Source organism: Acipenser ruthenus, chromosome 26 (genome assembly GCF_902713425.1).
Source record: "Acipenser ruthenus chromosome 26, fAciRut3.2 maternal haplotype, whole genome shotgun sequence".
Lineage (NCBI taxonomy): Eukaryota > Metazoa > Chordata > Actinopteri > Acipenseriformes > Acipenseridae > Acipenser > Acipenser ruthenus.
Window position 1 is genome coordinate 24,318,477 of NC_081214.1, and position 24,988 is coordinate 24,343,464.

The 24,988-nt window shown below is 38.7% G+C and overlaps 2 protein-coding genes across 9 annotated transcripts in view; one reads left to right on the top strand and one right to left on the bottom strand.

The window, feature by feature from the left end:
• LOC117430430 (THO complex subunit 2-like) overlaps positions 1-13,065 on the bottom strand; it is a 40,554-nt gene extending 27,489 nt beyond the window's left edge. Inside the window, exons 1-15 of one of the 3 annotated variants that reach the window (XR_009308972.1) lie at positions 12,936-13,064; positions 9,734-9,792; positions 8,953-8,994; positions 8,092-8,183; positions 7,656-7,707; positions 7,485-7,555; positions 6,675-6,796; positions 5,845-5,978; positions 5,328-5,488; positions 4,536-4,628; positions 3,417-3,572; positions 2,272-2,444; positions 1,548-1,743; positions 844-879; positions 198-328 (exon numbers count right to left, since the gene is read on the bottom strand). Coding sequence is in view for 2 of the 3 variants with exons in the window: in XM_034902650.2 (XP_034758541.2) it covers positions 198-328; positions 844-879; positions 1,548-1,743; positions 2,272-2,444; positions 3,417-3,572; positions 4,536-4,628; positions 5,328-5,488; positions 5,845-5,978; positions 6,675-6,796; positions 7,485-7,555; positions 7,656-7,707; positions 8,092-8,183; positions 8,953-8,994; positions 9,734-9,792; positions 12,936-13,000 (1,583 nt within the window). In the remaining variant the exon portion in view is untranslated. Of the gene's footprint in view, positions 1-197; positions 329-843; positions 880-1,547; positions 1,744-2,271; positions 2,445-3,416; positions 3,573-4,535; positions 4,629-5,327; positions 5,489-5,844; positions 5,979-6,674; positions 6,797-7,484; positions 7,556-7,655; positions 7,708-8,091; positions 8,184-8,952; positions 8,995-9,733; positions 9,793-12,935 lie in introns of all 3 variants that reach the window. The other 2 variants (XM_034902650.2, XM_034902651.2) reach the window with 2 other exon arrangements.
• On the top strand, positions 13,037-24,291 carry LOC117430831 (E3 ubiquitin-protein ligase XIAP-like). 6 transcript variants are annotated; one of them, XM_059001419.1, is made up of 7 exons: positions 13,037-13,088; positions 18,995-19,819; positions 20,272-20,371; positions 20,517-20,601; positions 21,043-21,082; positions 21,219-21,404; positions 22,535-24,291. In XM_059001419.1, exons 2-7 carry the CDS (start codon positions 19,027-19,029, stop codon positions 22,726-22,728), a joined length of 1,398 nt encoding a protein of 465 aa, XP_058857402.1. In that variant the 5' UTR covers positions 13,037-13,088; positions 18,995-19,026; the 3' UTR covers positions 22,729-24,291. The 6 variants fall into 6 exon arrangements, with proteins under 6 accessions (XP_058857402.1, XP_033907228.3, XP_058857398.1 ...); XM_034051337.3 differs by lacking the exon at positions 13,037-13,088 and adding an exon at positions 14,884-15,015; XM_059001415.1 differs by lacking the exon at positions 13,037-13,088 and adding an exon at positions 14,888-15,015 and having other exon boundaries at positions 20,517-20,595.
• Positions 24,292-24,988: the final 697 nt, after the last annotated feature.

Genomic DNA, 24,988 nt, shown 5'->3' on the forward strand with positions numbered 1-24,988 from the left:
CTTTTCATTAATCAAAACTAGGGAGTAGCTATGATAGTTAACAAATTAAAGTTGCATCGAAACATTTCTTAACATTAAAGTTGTGTTAAAAAAAAAAAAATTAATATATATATATATATATATATATATATATATATATATATATATATAAATAAAATAAGTAAAAATAAATATACAATAATATTGTAGTAAGCTACCTGTGCTGGTAGGGAAACATTTTGAATAATCCCCAGAGCTCCTCAGACATACAGGCATTACAGTCCATTAGTGTCAGCGAGGGGAGCAAAACCTGGTCTGTTATACTGAGAAAGCAGCTCAACAGTGTGTCCTAGGGAACAAAACAAATACACAAATAAGCTCAGCCCAGAAATAGACAGCAGCATCACATTACATGGGTTATATTTCGCTTAATGATGGGTTGCAACATTTAATCTTTTATATTATAACCTGCAAAACCCCGATCTAGTAATGAATAGTAATCTTTACTGCAGTTACATACACACAAAGACAAGCTAATAATGCATGCATAAAACATCAGCCTCTAGCTCTCAAATGAACAGAAAAAAAAACATTCCCAAGCCCCAGTAATCCAAGCATCAATTCTTAAAAGACTTTCCTACTTGTTATTTATTACGTGCCATGAATTGGAATAAATCAGAACCAACAAAAATTAGATACAACTCTTGATCTATCTGATCATTTTGACAGCACCTCATTTAAATTTAGGAGACATAACACCACCTCTCTTTAATTTCGTAAAAGAAAATACTGAAAACACCCGGGCAGGAATAAATATATCATAATCATTATAATTGAAAATTAAACTTTTTTTTTTTAATTTACCATTCTGTCCTTGTCCTCTTGTTTGTCATTTTGATACTGCAAGACAAGTAAAAACACATTACGCACATGTTAAAATGTATACACCGTGTCGAGCAAATCGATAGACTTTAGACACAAGCTTTGTAAAAGCTCTTTGGTTGTCACTGTCAATAAAAAAAGAGCCATTCAAGCTTCCATGACCGGCATATAAGCTGGGCTGGAATTCAAAGGGATACAGAAACCATTTTTTGCAACATGATGGAAGAAAACGACTCATAAGAAAAATGCAAACCCCTGGCCATTAACTTTGAGGACGTTTAAACAAATCTAAAGGATGTGGGACTGTACCGAGGAGCTGCAGCTGAGTTATCAGTTTTGCTCCCTCCTCTTCCACTGGATTTAATTTCACACGTGTCACATAGAAACAGGAAAGATGCTTTTAACAGCACATTCTACCAGAGGTAAAAGCCAATAAGCACAATTTATTTTTAGCGCACATTAAACTGCTGTTGTAAACGGTTAGTAGTCATCCTGACTGTCATTACATCAGCATTATACATCTGTACTGCCAGTGCTTTCTTTCCTACCAACAAACTGAAAGCAACATGGCAGGCAAAACTGTCAGCTCGGCACAGCACACAGAGGTTCTGTAATTTCAACAAGGATCACGCAGTCTCGTTACGTCTGCCCGACTCCACAAATGGATGCTTCAGTATCTTAATAACCTCTTTCATGAATCCTTTGCCCAAGCGCACAATCTTTGCAAACAAGACGGGGTCATGGGAAAGATGAGGGCCCAGGTAGCACAGCATGGTGAACACCTCCTTCCTCAGATCCTCAAATGCCTCAGCAGGCTTGGGAGCTTGCTTGCTTTTCAGCGGCCGATTGAGAGCTCCTTTGGCACCTTTAGGGACCCCAGCTCTGTAAAACCAATGAAACACAATGAGGAACACGGAAAGACAACACATTAACTTTCTAAGTTCGACGAAACTAAAATGGCTAAATTAATACAATTTCCAGTAGCAGTAGCCAACAGCTCAACTCTCTAAATAAAACTGTCAATACCCAACATATGCTACAGCGTAAACTGCACAGTAATAACCTCCTTTGGGGACAAAGCTGTATTAGACCAGGCAGACGGATCCCACTGTCTACAGAAGACAGACAGAGGTGCTGGCAACAAAGTATTACTGCATTGCATCTGCATCTGAACTACAGAGACCTCCAATTCTCAAGTCTCCAGTGATGTCAATCTAAAGTTCAGCCAGCACAAAATACAGCATCTATATCTTTATGCTGCTTATCAGAAAAGATGTACAACATACAAAAATTGTATTACTGCAAAAATACAGCGGAGGTTTTTGCTGTATAAATAACAGAACCTAAAAGATGGAATGTGCTCAAAACGCATAACATGTCAGAATTCCCCTGCGGAGTAAGTTCTGTTACCTTCGGTATAAGGGTTCGATGGTAATATGAAGCAGCTGACAAAGAGCGACAGCTATAGACTTATGGGATGCGGCATAAAACGAAGGCATCTGGTCCATGATACTCTGTGCGTGTTGCCAGTCACCAATCTTCAATAAAGCTTCCAGGAGCCCAAGCTTCTGGTTATCAGGGGGCTGGTAGAAAAAAATGTAAATTTCAGCATCAACACTAATTGGAAAATGTTTCATCATAACCTGCTAGCACATCCTCCTTCATGAATTATTCATCATGCTGTAAACAGAATAAATGTGGATTTTTATTCCTTCTTTAAAACGAAGACAGCATTTCATTGCAATGTCGTAAAATATTAGCAGAATAACAGGTTCCAAATAATAAACACACAAATCGGTAATTAATGGCAGTTTCATAAAAAAAGATCAAATACCCTTCAATTTTAAATGGAACAGCCTTTTTAAAAACTGGGCACTTTCTTCTCTGGTGACAACTTATTTTTTGCATTGATGGACCTGATCAAGTATCTTCCATTTCTGTTCAGTCATCACTCACTGTCAGCACTGTTTCAGTTACAGTTCCTCATGACTGATCACAGAAAAAAAGAGCATTACCTCATTTTAAAAGCAAGGTGATCTAGTAATAAAAAAAAATTGCAATCAAACTCCTCTTTGTAGAACGCAGCCCTTTCTGCAAAGTCTCTTAAGTAGTTCACTCAGGTCTCGTCTCCCTCATTAACAAACACTCACACTTAACGTTTCTGGAGTCGTGTGCAGTAATTGCTGTGAACTCAGATTCTGAATGGACTGGGATATGTACTAACCCCATAGCCAGGATCTAGGTGTATTGTATATATAATTATAATTAAGACAATACCGGATGAGATCCTAGGCATTTTTGTTGTTGTTTACAATAAAAAATATTTTCCGCTGTCTGAAATAATTTGTTCTGGGTCATGTTGCTCCAATAAAGACTTCTCCCTAGACTCTATGTTAAGGATGGCTAATCAGGGAATAAGACTCATTATTAGAGAGGTTTTATTTAGACTCATTATAGCGAACGAGCACACCTTCAATGGACTTCCATTTAGCTACCAGCCAACCTGGGACAAGGCTGGAGCCTAGGGGCGATCCATGAAAACACAGACTGCATACCTTTTCATTCTTCTCCTCCTCCTTTTCTTTTTCTTTATCCTTCTCCTCTGTCTTTTCAGAAGGCACCACAACCATAGTGAGCTTCCGGGCGATCTGCTTGGCTTCTGTAATCTCCCGCTTGTGTTCCTCCAGGATACTGGGATCCATAGGAAGCAGCTAGAAAAAAAAACAGCAAATAAAAACACTCAAACCAAAATGGCAAGAGATATAAGAGCTAATCCACTGTAATCTAACATAGAAAACAAACTACTTTTTACTGACTTGATCAGTGTACCAGTGGGGCTACCGCTTGACCTTAGAATTGGAAATTCAATTAATGTGGATTTAACTGTAAATACTGACTCTCAAATTACCATAAAAAATGACCTTCTCTTATAAACTGAGCCCTTGCTCATCACTGTGGAATAGTAATGTACACTTCCAATTACATACAATTCACCCACTTTCATTCTAAAATTATTGAGTTGCATTTTAAAAATAAGGCAGCTGCATCAAAGGAGGTTTGCTTGCCAGAGGATCTAACTGTTAATCACCAGCACCTGGTTTCGGACACATTACTAGTGGATTTAAATGACACTTCAATGCCCTTGGGGTGCACTGGGCACTTTGAGCGAGACGGTTTGCTTAAAAGGTCTTTAAAACAATCCAACATTCAGGTCATAGGGCAGCAGTGTGGAGTAGTGGTCAGGGCTCTGGACTCTTGACCGGAGGGTTGTGGGTTCAATCCCTGGTGGGTGACACTGCTGCTGTACCCTTGAGCAAGGTACTTTACCTAGATTGCTCCAGGAAAAACCCAACTGTATAAATGGGTAATTGTATGTAAAAATAATGTGATATCTTGTAACAATTGTAGTCGCCCTGGATAAGGGCATCTGCTAAGAAATAAATAATACCAAAGCGCACAGCATCAACCCTTTATCAACCCTAGTCGGCTCATTTGTTCAGAAGGATCAGCAGCTGCTTGATATGTCAAAGGGTTAAACACTAATACAGTTTGTTTTTGTTTTGATTTGTTACAATAGGTTTCATTTCGATGTGGCACGTTGTCATGAAGTGTAGCTGTTGCCTGGGCTAGTCTATGACAGGACATCATGTGGGTTTGCAGCATGAAGCGCTTACATGCACGTAGAGATCCTCCAGCTCGATCAAGTTATGCTGCAGCAGTGCAGCGGCGACATGATAAAGCGACGAGGGCGTCTCCCCGTTTGGTTCCTAGAATCAAACAGAGCAGTCATTAAATTAGAGCCCACTGTTTAAGACGGGCAGATCATTAAACTGAGTGGAATGCAATGGATTATTTCAACACAAGAGCAAGCACAGAAAAAACTGTTTACTAGAGCAAGACCCTCGCAATTAATAAAATCTGGGACTACGACTAAAAGCCATCAGTTCATAATGAGTTCAGATGGGGCTTTAAACACAGGCAGCGCACTGCTGATCTGTTGGCTTGATATACTTGCAATGCAACCTTTATCAAATCTAATAAGCGTAAGGCTTTAGCAACATTTCTGATCATTCTTTAGGTTTGTATATTCATAACGTACAGAAACAGTACAGTACAGATTAGGAATGGGGTAGATACACTTGGGTCTATTGAATTAATCTGGAGGATCTAAATACTGCCATCCTAAAACTTGTGACCTTGCTCTATGCACTGTATTTTATTGTATTGTTAACAAGAGGGTCAATAGATGACTCCAAGGGGTGAAAAACAGTATGGACAGCAATATTTAAATCTCTATAATTGACCCCATTCAATGTATATAAAAGAGTTACATCAGGAATCACTACTGTGGCTCACATTTAAATTTTAACAATAGCCCTTAAACATGAATACAATATATATATTTTTTAGAAAGCTAGAGAAAATATTCATTCATTCATTCATTCATTCATTCATTCATTCATTACCTGATAAAATTTAAATTTAAATCCCAAGATGTGACACAGTGTTTGTGCTTCACACATATAAGATTTAATAAGAGGTACGAAGAATTCGTCTTGATCGGATCTACATTCATAGACTTCAAGGATGATGTCCAACACACGGTTCGGGTCCAAATTAAAACATCCTGCGGGGGGAAAAGAGCAAGACTGTAAAACACTATCACACACACACGCATATTAACCTATAGCTACCAAAACACTGCGTTAGACCTGGTTATGTGTTAGAGAATAATACAAGCAGAGTAATACATCTTGCAACACGCGCTACTGGGTTTGAAGCTCAGACAACTTGCACTACCCAAAGAAATCATTGAAACCATTATTCTGATGTTATATGCCTTGACATAGCTGGAGGATGGTTATGTATTTTAATAAAAAGGACACAAGTGATTTAATGGCTTTCAACAGGCAGCCTCCAATTCAGCAGAGCTAAGGCTCTTGCGTTTGGTTTTCTTCCTCTGCGATGCATTACAATGCTTACCTATCAAAGACTTGATGTTCTCAAGGACTAAACGGCTGGTGATATTCCCGGACAAGTCTTGACCCAGCTCAGTTATCAACTTCGCATAGCCTTCATTTTCTTCTCTTAGCAAGTTAAACTTCTGTTGCTTATAACTGCAAAGAGAGAACACTAAAATTAATATTATTAAATATTTTAAAAAAATAGATTTATCATGAATGAAAGACACATATACACTGACTATTCGTTGCTGTATCGTATCTAAAATTAAATTAATAAAATAACGACTTGCAATCAGATCCAAATCTCCATCTATTACTCCTCTACTTCATTTGTTTTACATATGGTCCTTTGTACCGATTCAGGCTACTGAATCAGAATTATAATCACACCATTGTCTGCAAAACAACGGAACAGGATGGGGGAAAATGATTAGCAGACACAAGCTTATGTGGACCAGTCCTGAGAGCCTGTCCAACCTAATAATAATGATAATGCCTGATTATCTCTGAAGACAAGTAATATAAACGAGGGAGACAAATCACTACTGGCAGTACAAATCAGAAATCTACAAGAAAATTCATTTTAGAACAAATTGGCTCATTATTAGTGCAAATGTCTGTCCAGAGATGTTACAGTTCCAGTCTAAAATGTGAACAAGGAGTCTGGTCTGCAGATGAAATTCTCTCAGAAAACACAGTAACCCAGCTCAAATCTCAGCTGCCAAAACCCATACTGAGTGTCTACAAGCAAGGGCAGAATATAAACAACCTGTCTGTATTGTTTACTGGCTCTGTAGCCTTCATGCCTCTGGCAATCTACAAAGCCAGTCCCAGACTTCAATTACTTACAATAGTTTGGTTTTTATTTTGACAATTTTCTGATTAAACTGCTGGGCTTGCTTGATGAGTCCGAGGGATTCCAGAGTCTCGGGATCCAGCCTCTCCTTCAGCACCGTGTCCGGTACCAGGACCTAAAAAACAAAACCCAGGTGTGCTGAGCCCCTTCTGATGGGCTATTCCACGCAAGAGGGACGCACATTCATTTTGGGACATGCTGGCAATCAAAGGAAATCCTGCACTCTGAAGCGAGACAGCCATTGCAGAGCCTTCAAAGAGGCGTACTTTGAAAGCTTCAAGTCTGCTACAATTATTGACGCTATTTTAAATCTAGTTACAGGTCATCTTTAAAGCTTCCCTGAAGAATTTTCTCTTTTTTCCTAGAATAGTAATGTGGCCTTGTGAGGATGGTATAAAGACCGCGAGATGGAGGGAAATGTAGGTCCCTCACTCGCACCAAGCCAGCTAATCCAGGGGTCTAGGGAGAATTTCATGCAGAAATACCAACAATAATAATTTACTGAAAAAAGTGCTCACAAATCCATGCATGTTTTAAGCAGTGTTAGAAAGAGATAAATAAAATGTCTAGAGGAATACTGCCACCTAGTGACCACACGGAAAGTCATTTTGTTTTGTTTTTTTTTTATCTGGAAAAACACATTGATCATCTCACAAGCATTGTCCATTAAGTATTCCACTTTTAGTACCTCTGTGTAGTGATGATAGATAGAAAATCAGTAACAGGAGGGCTCTGCTGCCCTGACAGGGAGTCTAGGGTAAAAACTACCAGATACTGTAGAGTACAGTGTGAGTGGAACTTACCAAACACGCTCCAACCAACTGGGTAAAATGCTCTCGCTTATTTTTTTCTTCCAAGCAACCTGTTTCTATATCTACAAAAATAAATCACATAAATAAGTTATCGTATTTAAAAGTGAATTTCAGGCACATCCAAACATCAACACACATTAGAAAACACTAAGACAAACCTACCTAAAATGCAGAAAACATCAGCTAAAATTGACGACATATCTTCTCGAAATTCCTGTAATACAAATGAAAAAAAAACACACACAATACTGAGCATGATTTCTGTTGGAGTAAGTGTCAACATTTTGCTTTTTCAGGTCAGAATTGCTCAAACTCTGAGTAAAGTGTTTTGAAACAGCCAAACCTAAACATCAATTCACCCTGCGCTTAAACATCAAATCCAGAGGTAGAGTAACAAAATAATAAACCACGCCGTTTGGGGCCAAAACATGCTTTTGTTTCCCTAACATTTGAACACTGATTTCAACATAATCATAATATATTGCCATTGGCACAGCTCCCCTCCTCAGAGGAATTTCTGCTTCTCAAATGACTACATGCTCCAAGTACACACAGTACTTAATTGGCTTAGTAAAGCAAGTCTCGGTTGTACACTTACCATTACATCATTAAGAACGCTAGCAGCCTGATCAAGTTTGAGATTGCCTTTAATGACCTGCCACGCCAGCTCATACAGAGCAGCCTGGATATCTGTGGAAATGAAAACAAAGTCCAGAGAAATGAATTGCAGATCATTAATAATTCATTTTGCATACGTTATGAAGCCACTACAGGGAGAACAAAGACACTCCCACATGAAGCCAATTCAAATGGACACTGTTGCACATAAGAAGAATACAGGATAAATAGAAACACTGCTTTAAAAACAAAAGCCTATACGAACAGTGGGAAACAAATCAATGGTAATCATTTCTAAGTTGTGAAAAACAAAGTCCCAGTGATTACATTTCTCATTAAACACGATTCACTGGTATGAAGCTCATTCCAGTTCAGTTCATGGGCTGATTGTTCTACAGACGGAGATGGCAGTCTGTTATACAGTTCCAGCTCAACGATGCACAATTAAAAAGCCTTCCAAAGATTAAACTACTGCTGCACAGTACTCCCGCATCCAGAAGAGGGGCCTTTTAACTGTCAATGATGCCAATTAAAACAAAAAAAGAAAACTCAAATCTCAGAGTTAAGGCAGTGTTTAATGCCAACCCAGCAAAGAGCCAGTTAGTTGATGCCAGATTAAATGTGTCTCAACCTCTAAAGCTTGTAACAAAGCAGCAGGGTTTAAATCATACTGTAAGGTGCTGTTGTGAGGAATGTGACTCACGGAGAGGGCGACAATAAAGTAATCAACATACAGGGGGGTTAGAAAGTAAGTTTACCACATCAACACACCATATCACTGGCTTACTTTCTAATCACCCTGCACATTGTGAACTTCCAAAAAGAAATAACATGTTTATACCGTCATGCTCCTGTTTTCTTTCCAATGTGGCAGCTGAGCTTTCTACAACAACAAAGGGAAAAACATCTTGGTTTGATGATAAAATTAGACAGGACCAGCACTACAGGTCTGCCACCGCCACCGTTAAGATCACCTGTCCCCACAGTACTTTATAGAAACACAGTACACCACAAAATACAGACGGTTTAACATCAAAATCATTACACCCAATATTCATCATTCTTTTTCTGGGTGACTGCGTGCAACTCCATTGCATTTCGAAAAGGTCTTACAGGCCTGATAGGATGGGCGTATCCTTGCTCATTTCCCAAGGGAAATCAATAATTACTAAATGTTCTAAATATAATAACCCCTACTCCAAGAGCAGAACAACATGAACACTATGGTGCTGTAAATGCAATCATGTCCATCGTGACGGGTATGGAGTGAAACACATCCTTCACACTGTCCTTTACTGAAAATAGCCAAAATATTACAAGGTTGTCAGTGGCAACCTTTCTGCACAGCTTCCTACAGAACTCCACTGGGAGCAGAGCGCTGCAAACACAGCTCCCTTATGACCTACCCCTAGTCTGCAATATCACCCAGCATTGTCTCTGAGCAGCTCTTTCATGTATTCATTTTTACTTTCCACCCCTTCCACATGCCGACTAATGAGAGGGCAATCAGATTCAATTCAAGTACCTACTGTACCTGCATATGATTTTAATTGTAGCTGCACATGTTTATTGCAAGTGCCTCTGTTGATGTCTCTCAGTGATGTACAGTGTTTCAAACTTACCTCTTAATGTCACGTCATCACTTGGTTTACTTTCTGCAAGATTCCGACATAATTGTAAACTGTAAATACAAAAAGAAAAAAAAAACAGCTTAAATATCACCAATGACCAAGTTACCTCTGCCTTGAAAACACATCCCATATGCAGCACACACTTGTGTAAATGCAGGGCTACGCCCAGTGTGGTCTTCAACTCTCTCTAATACGTAAATCGCAAGATTTTTCTATTTTAATGTCCAACCCTTGTATTTGCCCAGTGATAGTTTCCTTTTAGTTCTTTTCACACGTTAAAAAAAGATCATGTTATTTATTGGCAAATGAACTAACAAGTACAAAGTACTAACAAGCCACATGATCATGAGCCTTACTCCTAAATACTGTCTGTACCACCCACTCTTAAATCTGTATTAAGAACTCAAACTGTACAGAAGCGAGTGCGGGCTTTGATGTTGTTGTGATAAGTACAGCTTTACGACACACGTCCTCAGACATAACAAACTGACATTACTCCTGTTCCATTACTGTATAATGAAGGACATCATTCTCAATCTGACAAAGACGTCACCAGGGGCTGGTTTTTCAAAACTTGGATAGAAATTATCCGGATTTTGTAATCCTATATTTTATGATCGAGATTCCTTTTTTAAATATATATATATTTCTTAATCTGAATTATTTGTAATCTGGATAAATGTAATCCAGCAGTGGCATTTTCTGAAAAAAACGATACAGATAAAAGTAATCTTGATCACAAAATGCAGATCAATTTTATCAAGTTTTGAAAAACCAGCCCCTGGTTTGCTACAGTAGAAATACATTATTTACACCTCAAGGGTTTTTAATTTGTGTTTCTTCATCTGTTAAATGTATCCCTTAAGGGGCTCAGAGACTCTTCCCAGCATCACAGTCTATACATTAGGCTTAGCACAATCCTCCCAATAGACAACCCTAGAATTATCAGAGCGCCATGTTCACAATGCTAAATGAATGAGACTTCCATACATGAGCAGGATGTGTAATGCCATATATTGATATTTGTAAATGTCATTTGTTTAAAGGCACTAGATTTTACAGTATGGTTCCTATGAAATCAAACGTTTACATAATGTGAATTGAGCAGGATATCCTGGGCACACTTCATAATATTAGAACAGCCAACCAGATACGAATGACGTTGAGTTAAGATAATTCTAAACGGATCTGACGTGTTCTTGGCCGTTGATAGTGTCCGTTTGCCTGGCATGCTGAATATAGGTTGGATTTTTTTTTTATCCCGGTTTATTTTCCATCATCTGGAAAAATCACCTCCAGAGGACTCAAAGCAGGGTGTGAAATCTGTTACAAGACGTCCCCAGAATCAGCTTCCTCCCACACCGAACCCTTGAAGCTCACTTACTGTAATGTTACCACTAAACTCTTGACGTTCTCCTATTTATTTGGCATGTCAAGCCTTAAGATCCATTTACTGTACGTCTTTGTATTAAATGCAAAGGAAACCGATGCATTAATAATATGAAAAAAAAAATAGGTCATGTGAGAGATGTATTTACTGCAATATGGTACTAATTATACATATAGCTATTTCAAGTCATAGTCCACCTGTATTACAATTGTATTATCTGATTTCAGCATTAAAACCATTCATAATTCTGATGTCAAATACTATAAAATCTTTGACTTATTTACAGACAAGTAGGATATTGCCTTCAGTTAAAGCAAAACCCAACTGCACTGTGTGTGCAGAATGAGGCAATGGGAATGCTGATAAATAACATGTCTGGAGGGCAACTAGTGCGCAAGGAGGAATTGCAAACAACAATCTCCAGGCTTAGTCCCCTGCTAATTATACTGAAAATAGTGCTCTGTTACTTGAGCTGATATCAAAGGACGGTAGCAAACAGTGGCTGTACGTTTAAAACAGGGGTGTCCAATCAGTCCTAGAGGGCTGTTCCACTCCAGGTTTATCAGGTAAAATCCACATCATTAACTAAATGCAGGATCTGGAAGGAGGTTTAATTGGTTCAGTTAAACAATTTAGAACAGGGCTGGAACAGTCCAACGTCGGTCATCCCTGATTCAGAAGAACGAGAACACTTTGTTGACCATCATTACAAACAGAAACTTCAAAACACTTTTCAGTCTGAAACACCTGAATTCACCAGCAGACCCCCCCCCCCCTCAAGGGTTTATGCGTACTTAGTGAAGGTGAGGGTTATTGGACTTTACTGTACTTACTCCGACGACTATTAAAAAGAAAACTACAGTAAAAAAACGTTGTATAAAAGAAAGGAGTGTAGCAGCACGTGTGTTGTGCTATTGTTCACTGTCATTTTTAAACCAATGATCCAAATGGGGGGGGGGGGGGGGGGGGGGGGGCATTTAAAAATACCGTGAAAATGTCTGCCGACAATAATGTAATGCAAGTAGTGGTGTACACTGTAAATGTAACGCAAGATATGGTCGTGTTAGCACCTAACGCGTCATTGGCATTTCCTGTTTCGAACTATGCTTGTGCAATATTTTTTTTTTTTTTTTTTTTTTAATTGGCCCCAGTATTGTATTGCTCTGCTGTATTATTAATATAGTCCTAGCAACAGTTTTCTTACTGCAGATCATATTTAACCCTGACTCACATTATTTGGTTGAAAATATCAATAGTCACATTGTTTAATATCCCTCGCTATATTATATATGCACACAGCATACCTGTGTTAAAAACACGAAATCGGATGGAGTTTACTGTAGGTGCAATAACTCTTTAATGTTCTTACTGACTGGGTAAGTTTACTTATTTGTCCCACGCCTCTGTACAGTAAAGTGTGCAACACAAAAAAATCCACACGCAAAAAGTGGAGCGCGATGAAACTCGATCGGGCGCCCAGGACAAGGCGTTGAGGTTGATTAGAAAGCGCTTTTTTTCAACCTCTCAGTTTGCTATATTCATCTAAGGTATTGCCATGCAATTTGCTGAAAGGAACGTCCCATCTCCTGTTGCTTATCCCGCTTTAATACCTCGATCCCCTGTATTAATCTCGCACGGCTCTGAGAGAGTAACTAGGTGGAGATGGAGACAATGCAGAAAGTACTAGTTTAACCCGTTCTGGTAACGTACTTTACAGACATCGACCCGGTCAGTTTCGCGTCCCTTGTAAGCATACTCGTTTCTTCACATATTTTGTTAACATCACAAAAGATTGCAACTCACAACTCATTTTTCCCCGATTTTTCCCAGTTTCTGATCCAATCAGCAGGTACCACCAACGCCGCCATCTTCCCCACTATACCGCACTTAGCCCGGATGTTTAGCACAAAGCCCCGGGTCAAAGGACACGTGCAGCTGCATGCCGGGACGAGCTGGGTGAGTTTATATCGCAACAGGTTTTTGTCTCGGAGCTTGTGTCGTGAAGTTTGTACAAGGCAGAGAATATGAAACGTTTCGAGTAAAATCGATCAAGTACAACACAGTACTACAACGCCAACACAAAACATTTCTCTACCCAACTTAGTTGCATACTAGGTGTTGCTTTGAACAAAATGGACCCTACGTTTTGGAAGATGTGCGCTTAATTTAAAAAAAAAATATGCACGCTACTTTTAGAGAGAGGCGGCACACTATAGAAAGATGCACACTTGGTAAAAAAAAAAATGCACATTACTTTTAGTAACATGAACGCTTTGTAGAAAAACGCACGCTACTTTTAAAACACACCTTTTTTTTTGGTATATTTGTGTTGTTGTTTTGCACATCAAAGCCACATACAAACGCCAGCATCCAGGAATATGCATGTGATACATTTACTAAAACATACATTATGGTAGAGTGTTAATGTATATTTTACTTTCAGTTAGGAATTGATTTGTTTATCGTTGTGCATTACAATAACCCATGCTTACTTACAAGGACCACCCATTTGAAATGTTAGGCCTGTATACCAGTGATTGATTTCCAGTCTCATTAATTGGTTTCATCCTTCAGGTTTGTAAAATGGCATTGTCAAAAATGAAAGTGCTTGCCACTAGAGGTCCCCCTTTGGCACCCGATGTGACAAGAAAACAAGGAAGTCGTATTATTACCAGTGTCTTTCAGTTGAGCTTCACTACCTTTTAATTAAACATGTTTCATAGGGGGGAAAAAAAGAAATAAATTAACCTTTACACCTGGTAATGGCCAAATATTTATATTAGTTCAAATAAAAATAAAAATAAATCACATGTAGAAATAGTTCATGATTTAAGAAACTATATTACGACTCAAACAAGTTTAACAGCTTTATTAATGTAAGTTACAAAATGCAAAATACAGAGGCATTTCATTCCCAGTCAGTAGGCAGAGAAGTGAATTCTTCATCTTGGAATGTGTTGTGGAGCGGCTTCTGCGGCTATGCGTCCTCCTCTAGGATCCACGTCTTCCCAAATTGATTTGACTTGAAAATGAACACGTCTATTTTCAAATGGCTTTTAAGTGCCAGTGGTATATGGACATGTCATTTCTGCATTGATTTCTGAGAAACACAATAAATGTGACCATTTACATGGTACTATCAGTTCTCTATTAACTTACTTAACTTAATTAAGAATAGCTTTTGAAAAGGGATATGGTAACAACTTGAAACTTGTGGGGTTTAGGGGAATTTTGCCATTGCCATGATGTATAGCAAATCCGGTCCAACATAAAAAAAAAACAATGCTGCTGCTTCTGCTTTGTATGCTGGGTCAGGAACTAACAGCTAGCAAACAGGTGTGCCATCAGATTAGTTTACTGTTGTCTAATTAGTCGTTCCAATCAAGACAGGTGCAGCACAACATTAAAACATGTTTTTAAATAAACGGTAAGCTCACACAGTCTGAAGAGTTGATGCATCACGCCTGGTGAGCATTTATCTGGTGAACCTGCACTGTGCCATGATATAGCTAGTATAACAATCATATATATATATATATATATATATATATATATATATATATATATATATATATATGTTTAAACTTTGTGTAAATTATTTTTTTTAATATTTCTTTTTATCAACCTATATATATATAATGTATGTATGTATGTATATGTATATGTATATAATAGTTTTGCAACATAAATTATCCAAAAAGAAGAATGTGTTTGTTCTCTTTCACAATAAACCATTAACAAAAAAATGTCCTGTCAGTGTCACCCTATTGGTTGCGTTCATGTGACGTTCAACGCGAACGTCAGTTTATGGTTGACAGACGGGACGGGTTGCTTTCTCTTCCACTCAGGCGAAGGAAGACGTTGTTTGGCGTACAGCGGAAAGGTACTGTAAGTATTCAGAATATTCTAGAAAGGAGAAAAGATGTTTGTCTAAGAGTACTGGTAACCAGTTAACTAGCATGAACAATCACGTGTACTGTACTGTCTAAACATATCGAAAGTGTAGAAAAAGCAAACAGCGATACTGTAAAGCATTGAAAGTAACATATTTTGCTGTAGAAATGATTTTGTTTTTGTTTTACTCTTATTTAAACACAACAAAGGGACACTAAGCGTATAATTAATACAGTACAAGTGGACGTAGTGGAGATTTAAATTAGGGACGGGCTTGGTTCATTTTTGCAGGGTCCTGACAGCTTCAGAAATGTGTAATTTGTAACAGCAGATGCAGTAAAACGAATACCATTCGGTTGACTGGAGTAATTTACTACACCTTAACAAGAGGTATGTGTCGTTGTAGCGTTATTATTTTTGGTTCTAAATGTGTAGCTGTTGTGTGAATAGGTGAAAGTTAAACTGTCGTGACAGCAGAATGCTGCTGGTGAGGTGAGGTGAGGTGGCATCATCTGCGTTGCAAACGTTTTATTTTCTAATATGATAAATCGCTGACGCGTTACGCGCAAGATAACCAACGCGGCATTAATATTGTCCAGATAGTGCAGTGCGCAAACGAGAGAGCAGGAAAAACACAAATTAAGTACAAATGGAAAGACTTTAATAGGTGTAGTTGCCAAAAACCTAAACGTTTACATTAATTGTATGAAATACATTTTCGCATTCTTAGATGACTAAATCCAATGAGTTGTGTAGCACAATGAGACGCACAGTTTGTCTCAAGAAATACCACTGGATGCCCTGCTCGCTGTAGTCAAATTGACCTGCTCCATGAAAAGTTATAAACTCATTTATCAAAGTATAATGTAGAGGGATCAATACAGAAATACCCAGTCTGTTTTTTAAAGTCTCTTAAAATCAAGGTATTGTACCCCTGTAAACCTCATGGGTGTATAGCAAATGACACTTTAAAGAGAAGGTCAATACCAGCATTTGACAGAGAAGCATGCTTGAGAACACCAAACTAAGTTAGTTTACAGACTGCCTAAGTTTGTCTTTTATTAAATAAAAATTTCCCTGCTGAAAAGAAAATAAAAATAGGTTGTGAATCTGTATTTCTGTACAAGTTACCTCATGTCAGTGTTTTTTTTTTTTTTTTTTTTTTGTGGTACAAACTACCTGAGGGGATTCTGCTGAAATTCCAAGGGATTCTCTGAAACTTTCCCGGGACTTCACTATAAACAATACAGGTATCTTGTTATTAGACTGAGAACGAAAAAAATCCACATGCGATGCCTTCACCCAACCACTCAAACTTCCCCCTACAGATCCACCCCCGCGCCCCAATCTGGTACTTTTACCTGGGCCCATACCATCAACCTCTCCTTTTTTTGATAGAAGGGAAAAAAACAAATCCTTTGAAAGCAGACATGAATTGTATTTCTATATTTGTTATTACCACAGAGCAGCCATGTTATTTCTGTTGGGAGTGCCTAAAACTGTTTATCTTGTAAGCATAACAAAAACAACATTTAAAAAATGGTAATTTATGTATAATCTGCACCATCTACAATTGAAAAGTAAAAGAGCCTGATATAAAAGGTTTTAAAACATATCTGATTTAAGTTAATGGTTAACAATGAAGGATAATTATGAGCGACTAGACTTTAAACCAAGGCTTTGTGTTAAAAATTAATGAAGTGGTTTTTACATCTGTGGGAAAAAAAAAAAACAGGAATTGAAGAATGAACATTGGTTCCAAGAATCAAGATCTTAAAACAATGCCCCCTTTACATGAATAATTTCCTTTACGGTGTGGCTTCCTCATCTTCCTCAGCACCCACAGAGACGTATTATCCCCGCTGGTGATGCACAGGCCCTGTCCATATGTTACACATGTCCTGCTTGTCCAGTTGGGACGCAGCTTGCTAAGAAAGTTTTTAATACAAGTTCAGTGACGTCCCTTCTGTTTGTCTGTCTGTCTGACCACCTTTCCGTCTGAAAGTTTTGCATGTCTAGTTGATTGTGCCAGTTCACAAAGAAGTATGATCTACTGTACGATCTCAATACCGCATTTGCTAATATAACATTAATGCTCTCTGACTAAAGTTTTTAGCTTGAACTGAAAAAGTGATGCTGATTTTAAGACACACAGGCACTTTCCTTATTTATTTTCCCAAAGCTTGTTACTCCAGTGTGTAAAGCGGTAATGTTTCAAGACTAGCAAGGAGCAACTCTGAATGTTAGTTTGAAGACCTGCAGTATTTGTGTCCATAGTTGCACAACTCGCCCAGTAAAGGCACTCCTGCATGGCGTGCAGGGTGAGTCTGGTTCAAATACAGATCTTGTTTAGCGGTTCACTGGCAGTGCTGCATTGTCCTTTGAGCTCCCATGGAAGGGGTTCTGGTGTTGGTCTGCCTCACCGCCCCACAGCGAGCTCTACTGGTCAGGGTGAACGAAGCCAGACACCTCCAGTTGCCTGGCTGTTGATCATTTCTCCTGGTTGGTACATGGGTTACAGCAACAGTCAAATTAGGCATTTAAAATCCATGAGAAAATGGGTGAATGCCCACAGTAATTGGGCACTAAGAGAAGAAAAAGCCATTCTCACACTGATCCAGTTTTTCGCTTCCCACTTCAGTTTCTATGGCTTCATCTTACTTCCCTGCTTTAACATTTTGTGAAGCGCAACTCGCTAATCCTTTTAGACTAGCCTCACTCGGGTATCGTGTCAGTGATACACACACACAGACGCACGCACGCACGCACGGACACACACACGCATACACACAGTGTCCCGTGCTTGGTTGTGGGTAGTGTATAAAGTAATGATTCTTACAATAGCCTCTCCATTTCTTAACTAACTCCTACTCTTTTGAAAGGAGAAAAATCCTAAAATTCAACTAAAATGACACAATGTTCTTATTTAGGAACCTGAGTGATGTGCAGAAATAATAACCAGATGTCCTTTAATAGAAGATGATGAACAGAGATGTTTTCTGTTGCTTACAGAAAGAAAGAGACTGCTTCAACAGTCAGGCCAGACCTTGACAGCAGCAGATTTTCACAGTACTCTGTTACCACTACTGGCAGAGTTCCATTAAAAATGTTTGCTATTTATGCTATAGGTCAATTGCAATTGCATACTTGTTTGGTTTGAGATGTGTCAGGTTTAATTGGTCTAGGATCATCCATTTGGGACTGTATTAACAAACAATTGTTAGTTATTTAAACTAATAATTGTTGTGAGATTAGATCCTGGGTGGGGAAACTGGTTTGACAAGGACAATGTGCTTGTCTGAGACAACTGGAAAAATAAGCAAGAGCCTCTGACAAAATGGAGGATAGGATTTTAACAGCCTGCCCATGCAGTTTTTTTTGCTCTGCTGAATCAGGACACCTGAGTTTGAACCATGTGTTGTGTACAACAGCATTCAAAATGGTTAATGGTAATAATTCTTAGCAACGATTGTTTTCTCAACAGAAGGAATCTAGCGCCTTACTGCACCCTAATTGTGGAAAGCTATGTTCAAGCTATAGCTGTTTGAGCTGGGTGGCTCCTGTGAGTCATAATCTCACAGAGTACACAGTGTTCCTCCTCCCTCTCACATGCCTCTATCCGGGCTGCATGTGACTCTCGGAATCTCTTAAAGGCACAGGATACTTGCACTGTGGTTACTGTTGCCATGGCTAAATAAGACACAGACCAACCCTGTTAGGTGTATCTAAACAAGATAGAAACCTGCACAACCAAAATACCACCTTTAAATATAATACCAAATTCTGCCAGTCCTCCGACACGTTTAATCTTAATTCAGGGGGAATGGAGTGACAATTATTAACAATAATTTGAGGGTCAGTGCTGCAGTAGAAATAAATCTGCACCCTGTGCATTATACAGATCCTTCACTGTTCATTCTTTTAATCCAGTTTTATAAATACTAATATATTATATTTGTATCTTACAGATTTCTATCTTATCTTTGCAAACATCTGCGATATGGCTTATTCCCAGTCTGACAACGACCTTGAATCGGACAACTGTGGGGACATGTCTGAAATCCACACACGGCTCCAGTCATTCCATAACTTCCCCAAGGATAACCTGGTATCTCATCAGAGGCTGGCCAGAGCTGGCTTTTTCTTCACAGGCAACTCCGACCGGGTCAGGTGCTTCAGCTGCAATCACACTGTGGAGAACTGGAGCAGTGGAGACGCCCCTGTAGAGAGGCATCAACAGGTGTCCCCTTGCTGCACCTACCTGAGCTGCACGCAGAGAGTCCCCTCCCAGCCAGCCACGCTCAACGGACACGCGGCCCCATCAACCAACAGTGCTGCGTACGACGAGGAAAGAGAGGATCTGGAGTACCGCCTGCGAACGGGAGAGGTTGTGGACGAGACTGACTATCCGAAACACCCTGACATGTGCAGAGAGGAAGCCAGGCTGGACACCTTCCAATCGTGGCCCCCGTCTGCCCCTGTGAGGCCCCGGGAGCTGGCCCAGGCCGGGTTCTATTACACCAACTCCAGGGACCGGGTCGAGTGCTTCTGCTGTGGTGGCATGCTGGGGAACTGGGAGCCTGGAGATGAAGCCTGGATGGAGCACGAGAGGCACTTCAGCAACTGCTTCTTCATCCTGGGCCACGAAGTGGGGAACATTCCTTGCCAGCAGCCCCCTGAAATGGATACAGTTCCGTACATGGGATCCTATGAGGAGCGTCTCCGCAGCTTCACTGGCCAGCAGCATCCCGTCGACCCAGAGAGGCTGGCGAGGGCTGGGTTTTACAGTACAGGTAGCGTATTTTTATAGAATGTATCTGACCCATTGCACATTGCATGTTTTACCATTCTGCATTGTAATGTAGGCTGAAGACTTGGTGTAACGCATATTTTTGAAAAGTTTTATATAGGCAAAAAGCCTCCTAAAGGAAACAATTTTAATATTTTTTAAAACTCTTAAGGAGTGATTTCCAGTTAAATGTTGCTGTAACACACATGACGTGGAATGGGTCATCTAACCAAATAAAAAGCATGTATTACACTTAAGTTCTAACTTTGAAATAAGTAGCGCTTATGTGACACTTCAATGTTTAGTGTCTGTATGTATGTCACACTTCTATATTTACATGTACATGCAGTAGATCATTGTAATGTACCTGTTTTTTTCTGATACAACTCCAGTTCTGCATTGTCAGGCACACGTGCAGTATGTTCGTAATGTGTGTTAAATTGTGTGTCCTTTCAGGTGAGCTGGACAAGGTGATGTGTTTCCAATGTGCAGGGGGTCTGAAGGGCTGGCAGGCTGATGAGGACCCCTGGGAGGAACATGCCAAATACTATCCAGGGTAAATAATTTTAAATGCAGTATTTAAAATCAGAACCTATATCTGGAGGATACTGTATCTGTATCTTGTCACTGCCAAGTGCTGTACAGATGATTTCAGTTTAACGTCGTTGTGCACTTTTATTTCCTTGCTTATTTTTAAACAGGTGTAACTTTCTTATTGCGGAGAAAGGCCAAGCGTTTGTGAACAGTATCCAGTTGGGAAATCCCTGCAGGAACTCTGCTGTAAGTGTAAGCTTCCAAGCATCCCTTATTCTCCTTCACTGCCTCTCTCTCTGAACAGAATCAGGTTTTTTACAGAAACCTTGAAGTTGTGGTAAGATGGTATGCATGCATAGCCCAGGTAATGCCTATTGATATATGCACATCACACTTTAGATAAGTATCGAATCTACAAAGCGTAGTTATGGCATCAAGTATCTTAGTGTGGTACAGTTTTGCATGTACATAGAGTGGCTGTAGGTCACTGTTTCATGATAATGAAAATCTCTCATTTCGTATTTTAAGCCATGGCTGGGCATGTATTTATTCAAATATTTGATGTGTTAACCTAGAGAGCGTTTTGTGCATGTAACGAAACGTTAAAACAGGTTGCTATTTGTCCCCTAACGTTATATTGAGCACGTGTGTACGTTTTATTAACGTGTCACAATTCTTCTATTTATTTCACAGGCAGAACGTGTTCCAAATGGACTGGCAGTACGACAAGAAGGTATTTGCCTGTTTTTATTGATCTCTTTTGTTTCAGAGGATTGAAGGAAGCTCAGGCTATTTACATTGCACCATTGGATTTTGCAGTACCAGTGTTTGGGTGGATTTGTGTTTTTATTTCTCTTAATCTTTCACAGATTCGGGCATCATGCAGTCCTCTGTAGTGCAGAGGGCTCTGGAGATGGGCTTCGATGCTGCAGAAGTTGAGAGAACAGCCCGGGAGAGGGTTTGTAAGACTGGGATGGAGTATGATTCAGTGGAAGCTCTGATCAGTGACCTGACCAGGGCTGAAAGTGAGTCAGAGGAAACACAAGATAAAGAGGGTAGGACTTTCACAAAAGTATCCTTTATTATTTTTTTTTTCTGTTGTACTTGAGTTGCATATCTGGTAATCCTATGAATCTATCAATCTTCCATCATTGATGTAGGCCTATTTATTGTAATGCAGTAAACTTCTATTTTATAATGTGGTCTAATGCTGTAAAGAAGGTGTCGGTATATAATCACATTGCTGTCGAGTTAAAAAAGAAAAAATACAATTACAACAAGCAAATATTTAAAAAAAAGGATGGCATTTACAAGCTTTATTCTACTTGAGTGGTTCGTTCTGTAGATAACATTCCAATTACTGTGGCCTTTCCCTGCATCAAGGACATTGTATTATGCAAATACTACGATATGTTGCTTTAAGATGGAATTTCTTTAATGGTGGACGAAAAGTATTGTAGCTTATATTAAAGATTACGCAATACATTGATGTCAATTAAAGCTTGTGATTGTGGAACCTGTTTATTTTATCAGACGGAGTGGTCTGAACTTGGAGCAAGCTGCGTACTTTTAAATAAAAAATATATGTGATGGCGATTTAAAGACTAATCCTTTCAAACTATTAGTACATGAAAAAATAGGTAAAACGTGCACAGGTAACTTGAACGCACAGGTTTGTATAGATAAGCCTACATTCTTGCTTATGCCGTATCTGTTCATTCTGGTGTCACAGCTGAGGTGTTGGAAGCACCCTCTTGTGGAAGAATTATATTTACTGAAAATGGCCAAACTGTAGTGATGCTGGTAATTTTGTTAGTTTCTATTTATCAATTTTTGTTTGGTTTTGTTTTATTACTTTTGAGAATGCAAACTTAAGTTTTTGTTAGATCCAACTAGGTAGCAAGTTCCTGTATCTGTTTGTGTGTTTTTATTTTAAATATTTATTCAATTTTTAATACAGTCTTATAATACAGAAATATTATCAAATAACATCCATACATGTGTGAATCTAAACCCCAAAACCATAACCTTCAGTGATAATTATTACAGAATAGGAAGAGTAATGTTACAAACATTAAGTCACTGGAGTAAGCAGACAGCAATGCATATCCTGTATCTGTTTTTATAATTAGTTTCTAAATGGGGCCCTGCATTTTAAGGAAGTCATTTCATTTGTGTTTTCCAGAGGAGGACCCTATGGAGAAGCTGAGGAAACTACAGCAGGAGAAGCTCTGTAAAGTCTGCATGGACAAAAACATTGCCATAGTCTTCATCCCCTGTGGACACCTGGTCACCTGCAAGAAGTGTTCCGAGGTCCTTAGTAAATGCCCCATATGCTGCGCACCTATCATTCAGAAGGTTAAAACCTACCTCTCGTGAACCCTGATTAATACTAGGATTGCATACGACTGTTCGTGTTCTACTTGGCAAAATATATACTAGAAGTGATTGGGACTCCTATCGGCATATTTTAAAGCAAGGCTGTGCTTTATTTCAGTCCCTGCCCATTACTGACTTTGTTGAAACGGCAGTAAAACGGCCGTTTTGACTTCTGACATTACAAGTAGACAAGAGATTTTTTTTTTTGTGGTTTAGCATTGCCGTGGGGCAGACACTTTAGCGTGTTTTAAAACTGTAAATCATATTCGTTCGACTTTGGCACATTTGGAACAATGCCTCAGCAAACAGGCAGGCAGTCCCCATTATGACATGTACTTCTCACTGACATAAAATGACATTCCTTGCAATAGATTAACAGTGAAGCTCAATTAATAGAACTCTCTGCAGCATAGTAGAAAGTATGTAATTGATACCCTATTCACTACCTAATAGCCCATTCTCTAAGTAATGCACAATAAACCTGTACTGAAAACCTGACTGAGCGGCTTTGGGTAGTGTGAATAGAGTACAAGTACTGGGGAAGGCTAGCCTTATTTGGGCAAACACAAAAGGGCTTTGGCGTTCAGCACTGAATAGTTGGAGCGGTGCGTTTTGTTTGTGCCTTCGGGGCTAAGAAAGATAATAATGCCAACAGGGAAACATGTATGTGCCCCTGACGCTGCCCCTCACAAGCCCACAGCAAAGCCTTGAATTTGAATAATAAACAGAAAGTGCAACGCTGTGACATGGAGACCCTGAATGTGTTGCTTGAAACCTCACCAGCTTGTATGAACTGTACAATGATGCTGCTGTACTGCTGGCATTGCTGAGCACTGAAGAGAGTTCATTAAGCTACTGGCCTAGGAAGTGCACAATTTGTGAAACTAAGAATGTATATATTGCTGTGGAAAAATACTATTTTTTAAATAATGATTCTTATATATCTATCTATATCTAATATATATATAATGTATCTATCCTTGCATTTAAATCATGTTATGCGTTCTTGTAAAGCAGTCGGGGGGGCTGTTCAGTTAACATAATATTAACACTTTCTACTTTAAATAAATGTGAAAGTCGTTATATAGATTTTCATAAACTATTTATACTATGATGTAGATTCTGATTGGTGGGGGGGACTTAGATATATTCTATTTAAAATCATTTATTTTACAGTCGAGCTAAAGATATATATATATATTGTATAGAGGTTATAGAAATGTGCTTCATATATTTTGAGAAGTATTGTACTGTAATGTTAATACAGTAATACATTAAGTTTCTGTGTACCACAATCATGTTCAGTTTAACACTAAAATATCATTTATTTGTAATTGTAATAGTGTTCTCTAAAATCCAGTGACAGTTTGATTGAACTGGAGACGGATAGTTTTGGTTAACATATAGGGGGTATAGACAGCTTCAATAACATTGAATACCTAGAGCTTATTTTTGCAGAAGACTATTTTTAACAATTATTTATTGTTAACTTTCATTGTGATTTACTTAGCTTTGCAACATCCCTTTTGTTAAATGCAAATTAAATGCATCCTCTTAAATGTATAGTACTAGTAAGTGTTTTTATTTTTCAAGCTTGCAGATGGTCATTAGGATGTATGCGCACTACTGAAACATGCAAACAGAAATATCTTGTATATTCTAAATGTCGCTTGCAAGCAATGGTCTAGGCTAATTATCATAATGATCTTCATGAACCTTTTCATACAGCCAAAGCTTTGCTGCTTTTAGCACATGCTGTATTTTATTCAATGAATGAATCTTTCTGATATGTATAATATATGCCTTTCTTGGTTAAATATTTCACTATAAACTAAAAGGATGCTACTATTTGTATTTATAGTAATTATTGGACTTGTAGTATAGTGTGTGTGTTTACAAATATGGTAGCATTTATTTCTGGAAGGGATGGTGAATGAAACTGCATCTTAATAGGAAAAAACATTCCAGTGGCACACTTAAGTGAGCACTAACACTCCAGCACAGTCTCTGAATACAGTTGTTAGTCTTTAAAATGCTGGTCTGGGACATCTGAAAAACTAATTTTGCTGAACAGAGACGACTGGTTTTGGTTAATGTAATAACAGACCATATATACAGTACATGTTTCTAATACAAACAGAGTATTAGTGTTTGCTATGAGTTCCAGTATTCCTAGTAGGAGTAATTGAGAGATGATAGTAAGTAGTGGAATTTGCCCTGCATGCAAAAAAGCTTTTTTTTAAAACTCTAATTTTCAATT